The following is a 5,314-nucleotide window of genomic DNA, read 5'->3' as shown; positions in this document are numbered from 1 at the left end:
GGTTATGAGCCTCGCATGGGGTGGAGGCTGCTGACCACACACCCTCAGCTTTGTGAGGCATCGGGGCCCTGGACACACCCTCCCTCACCCCCACCCCGTGCCCTGGCCCTGAGCCATGGTCCTGGGGGCTCACCCCCATCTGTTCCATGTTGCCCTCAAAAGGGCCGCTGTCCCCACGAGGGGATATTCACTGCCCTTCCAGGTGGCTCCTCCGACACCAGCTAGGCCAGGGCCCCTTCTGGGAAGAAAAAAATCATATGAATCTGGAATGAGGTCCCATTTGGAGCTGGACGCACAAATAGACACTTCTCATGTCACCCTTCCTTTGCCCTGGAATTTCCAAAGGTGTGTCCCTTTATGAGAAGTTTCCACATAGAAGAAAGGGGACAATGCCCTCAGGATAACGTGACGCCCATCCACGCCTCCCCAAGCTGGCTGGACCTGGCCCTGACTGCTTCAGGCACTGCTCTGTCGACAACCTGAGGCAGGCGGATGAAGGGCCCACCCGGGAGGAGGGTGGGCCTCACAGCTGTCCTGTGGGCCAGCTGAGGAGGGAGACTTAGAAATGGGTCTCAGGCCAAGTGGGTCCCTGCCTCCCCCCGTCCCCCCATCAGTCCCCTCTACACAGCAGGGACCAGGCAGAGGAGCAGGCCAAGCTCCCAGGTGTGAGCTGTCAGCAGCCCTGACCCCAGCGGGAGCTGCTGAAGAGTCACTCACACCCATCTCCCCCTCAGCCACAGCTAGTTCACAAACTTCAGCTTTCAGGGGCACGGAGAGGATGTGGACTAATTCATTTTCATCTCAGAATGGCATTTGCAAAGTCCTGCTTGTCAGGCTCTGCTATGCCCTCCAGACACTGGCCACTGAGCACTCAGGACACGCAAAGAGAGAGTGCGGCTCGGGTGCCCCTCCCCCAGATCGGACAGGCCCCGAGGCTTCCAAAGTTCAGGCAGAGGTGGGGACTGCCCTTCAACCCATAACCCTGTTGCTGCTGCTGCTGCTGCTGCTGCTAAGTCGCTTCAGTCGTGTTCGACTCTGTGCGACCCCATAGACGGCAGCCCACCAGGCTCCGCTGTCACTGGGACTCTCCAGGGAAGAACACTGGAGTGGGCTGCCATTTCCTTCTCCAATGCATGAAAGTGAAAAGTGAAAGTGAGGTCGTTCAGTCGCGTCCGACTCTTAGCGACCCCATGGACTGCAGCCTACCAAGCTCCTCCGTCCATGGGAGTTTCCAGGCAAGAGTAAAGGAGTGGGGTGCTATTGCCTTCTCCACCCATAACCCTGGGCTGGGATAAAAGGAAGTGGGTACCGCGCAGAGCCTGCAGTGCCAGCCAGCCCTGGACAAGAGGACAGCCCTGCGGTGTAAGGGGCAGGTGAGAAGGCTCCTGGAGGAGGAGACCTTAGACAGGCAGGTAGGACTCCCCAGACCAGGGGAGAGGGTAGATGGCGCCAAGACTGGAGGCACAGATGGAGCAAGCAAAGTGGGGACCCCTGCAGAGAGAGGCCTCCGTAGAGGGGAGGTTAAACCAGAGTGGCCGTGAGTCGCCCAACTCAGCCTCTGGCGCCCCCACCCTACCCACCCAGACCCACTGGGGTCAAGACAAGCGTCTCCCGTCCCCGCAGGTGGGGTCAATCGCAGCTACGCCGATTCCACCGCGATCCAGGGTCGGCTTTAAAAGTTTGTCCCCAGACAAACCCCTCTCTCTCTCTGCCCCTCCGTGGGAAGCGGGGCCATCCCCGGAGAGGGTCTGAGGACAGAGGCGGGGTGCCTTCCTCCACCCGCCCCAGAAACAACAATAGGCGACCGGCCGAAAGAGAAGGAGGGAATCAAGTGTGGAAAATCCCCCAGTCCCGCAATGTCAATGCTGGGTACACAGCCGGCAGGCGGGCGCGCGGCCGCGGTGCTGCCCCCACGCGCCCTTCGGTGGAACTCCAAGCCCGGGAGAGAGGGGCGCCGTAGATTGATCTCCTGGTTCTCAGACTCTGAGGACGCACGGCAGCGAGGGAGGGAAAGCTTGCGTTTGGATTCTTAAGGCTATTTTAGGCTCAAGGGAAATTACATTTTATTCCTAAAGCCTGAATCGTCTCACTTTTTGCACTTTCCCAAAGCAGACGTACAGTGACTTGTTTTTATTTGATCATCACATCCTACCATTAGCCATGTTCTTTCCCCTTTCTTCGACATTAAGCCAGAAATCATACATTAAACTTTATGAAGTGAATATTCAGAGGACAAAGAAAATCACAGACGGGAGGGCGGCGACTGCTTTTCCCTGAACTCTGAAAATACTCAAGGCTGGGCACTGCCTCCAGCAAACTGTTAGCCCTCCTTATACTCATACCCGATCTTAGAACTATGGGGAATCTTGGCTACCAAGCTCATCAAGTGGGGAGACAAAGGAAACAGTGGCTGAGGAGGATCCCCTGAGCGCCAGGCACCTGGCGATGCTGCAACCTCACATGAAACGCACACTGCCCTTTGGTGTGCGTGCCTCTGCCCGTTTGTCAGGGGATGACAGTGACAGTTGATGAGGCTTAGGCTGGGGAGAGGGAAAGGATTCCATCCCTTCCTGAAAGTCCACTGAGTCACTGAAGCAACTTGACTCCATTCACAGCTCCTCTGACTCAACTCTGAGATGGAGAACCTACAGGCATGGGATCTCATAATGTGTGTGCAATATAAAGGGGATAACTGAGTAAAATCCTATGGCCATCTAGGAAGAGTTTCTTCCCCGCTAAGAGAATTTCTATGAAGAAAGGGCTTCTAAGCTAAATATGGGGTTCCCTATGACCATTCCGGCAGAAACAAAGCTGGATTAAATAGCTTCCTTATTGTTGTTTAATCACTAAGTCATATCTGACTCTTTGTAACTCCATGCACTGTAGCCCACCAGGCTCCTCTGTCCATGGGAGTTCGCAGGCAAGAATACTGGAGTGGGCTGCCATTTCATTCTCTAGAGGATCTTCCTGACCCAGGGATCAAACTCATGTCTCCTGTTTGGCTGCTGCTGCTGCTGCTAAGTCGCTTCAGTCGTGTTCGACTCTGTGCGACCCCATAGATGGCAGCCCACCAGGCTCCCCTGTCCCTGGGATTCTCCAGGCAAGAACACTGGAGTGGGTTGCCATTTCCTTCTCCAGTGCATGAAAGTGAAAAGTGAAAGTGAAGTCGCTCAGTCTCGTCCGACTCTTAGCGACCCCGTGGACTGCAGCCTACCAGGCTCCTCTGTCCATGGGATTTTCCAGGCAAGAGAACTGGAGTGGGGTGCCATCACCTTCTCCGCTCCTGCTTGGCAGGCAAATTCTTTACCACTGAGCCACCAGGGAGGCCTCCAGCTTCCCTGGGGCAGCTGCTAATGCATGGGTCAGGCAGCTCTGGGCAAGGCAACCACCCACTGGGGACCCTGTACTGGGACTCTCTACCCTCTCTGGGCCTCAGTTTCTCCATTGGAACAATCAGATTGTCACAAGATGAGGCCACGGGCCAAGCACAGATGGTTTGGGTGGCCTTTTGGTAACAGTCCAGGTTTCTTGTGAATATTCTGGACCACGTTCCCATGTGGCAGCGGAGATCATCACGAGGAGCTGAGGAGTGGTCCTTCCAGACCTCCTTCTGCGCCCCACTCCAGCCTTGGCCCCTGATCTCAGGAGCTGAGTGGAGTGTAGGGGTGAGTAAGGGCCAGACAGGCCAGGATCAGAATCCCAGCTCTGCTGACTTCACAAGAAAGGAGCTCAGCCAGGCCTGGGGGACACCTGGGATCTCCACGGGGGGCCTAGACATCCAGGGCTGAGGGGGCAGGGTGCCTGAGGGGGGGGCTTTTGCTCAGGTTTTGTTCACCCTACTCTCGTGGGTCAGGAAGAGAGACCACCAGCCACCCACGTGATCTTGGCCAACATCTTCACCTCTCGGATCTCAGTTTTCTCTTCTGTAAAATGTGTGTCATGGTCTTCTCTGCAGACTTGCTGATGGGATCAGAAATGACACACCTACAGTGACTGGTACCCAGTGGTTCTAGATAAAGAGCAGCCTTAATCACTATTCACCACATGATAGAGTGTTGGCATCTGGGGAAGGACACCGCTGGGCTGCCCCAGGGCAGCTCTGCCCTCCAGGTCTGGACTGCCGCCTCCAGGGTCCTGCAGGAAGACTCCTCGGGCCTCAGGCCAAAACGGGGTCACGTGACTGCAGACAGTCACCGCTGGGCCTGCCTCCACTCCTGCCAAGAATGGATCCTCACTGGAAAAGTCTGACCAGGCCACCCACAGGGCTCCAGGACCAGGTAGTTCGAAAGTAGCTACAGAGGGGGCAGGGATTTTGAGGCCCTGGGTCACACTGGGGCCTGGCCACCCCACCACACTCCCAGTGGGCCTTAGGTCACCCTGTATTATATTCAGGGTGCTGCAGCAGAGTAGATGTGCCTTCAGCCCTTCTGGAAAGAGCATGCTCCCCTCTTAGTTGGATTTTGGGGTGTCGGTGGTTAGTTTTCCAGTTCTCTGGGTTTGCTTCCAGAAAGGATTTCTGGTGTGATTTTATATATTAATATTTTCAACAGTTTAGTTGAATTATGATTGACACAATAAACCCTCACAAAGCCTCTTCAGGACCCATATCACAGAAACCAGGGAAGGCCGTGGCAGAGGTTTATGCGGACACTTAAACCCAGGCCTGACAGCCGGAATCGCTCTGAGACCACCGGACCTGAGTCCAAACACTAGCGCCCGCCCTCAGCGAGGCAGGGCAGAGACTCTCAACCGGTCATTTCACAATCTGGCCCACTTCCTGTTCCATGGAGACGCCAGAGCGTCTGAGCCCAGTCAGGACCAGGCTGTGTGGTTCCGGGGCAAGCGCAGGGTGTGCGGCTCAGGGCCCAAGCCGGAAGGCGTGGGGGCAGGCTGGGCTATGCGGCAGAAAGGCCCGCGGGGGCGGTGGGGCGCCACCACGGACAGGAAAGGCCCAGGGCCGCCAGACCCTCTGACCCATGTACCAAAGCCAAAAGTTGGAATGTTTTGGTGGACGCTCACAATTTTAAATATTGGCTCAACTTTATATAACTTTCTCATTGAGATTATAATTAAACTAGGAGGGAAAAAAATGCACGTTGGCTAAAGAACGAAAGACTGCATAAGGCTGGCCCGAAGTCTTCCGCGGACACTGGAGCATCTCTCCGCGAGGGGCTCCGGGTCCAGGTCCCAAAACCGGGGTGCCGGGGATAGAGGAGGAAGGTCGACTGCCGTCGTGGACCCCAGGCTCCCCGCCCCCAACCTTCCCTTTTTCCTTCGCGACCCGCGCCCCGCCCCACCGCCCCCAGATCCCACC

The 5,314-nt window shown here is 56.3% G+C and overlaps 1 protein-coding gene across 1 annotated transcript in view; it reads left to right on the top strand.

The window, feature by feature from the left end:
- HS6ST1 (heparan sulfate 6-O-sulfotransferase 1) overlaps positions 1 to 5,314 on the top strand; it is a 64,697-nt gene that overhangs the window by 18,916 nt on the left and 40,467 nt on the right. The window contains exons 2-3 of the mRNA XM_010837959.1: positions 432 to 516; positions 4,662 to 4,923. Of these exons, the coding sequence (XP_010836261.1) occupies positions 432 to 516; positions 4,662 to 4,923 (347 nt within the window). The remainder of the gene's footprint in view (positions 1 to 431; positions 517 to 4,661; positions 4,924 to 5,314) is intronic.

This window comes from Bison bison, unplaced genomic scaffold (assembly GCF_000754665.1).
Source record: "Bison bison bison isolate TAMUID 2011002044 unplaced genomic scaffold, Bison_UMD1.0 scf7180017864088, whole genome shotgun sequence".
In the NCBI taxonomy this organism is placed as follows: domain Eukaryota; kingdom Metazoa; phylum Chordata; class Mammalia; order Artiodactyla; family Bovidae; genus Bison; species Bison bison.
The sequence above is the reverse complement of the archived record's forward strand: the minus strand, read 5'-3'. Positions and strand labels throughout refer to the sequence as shown.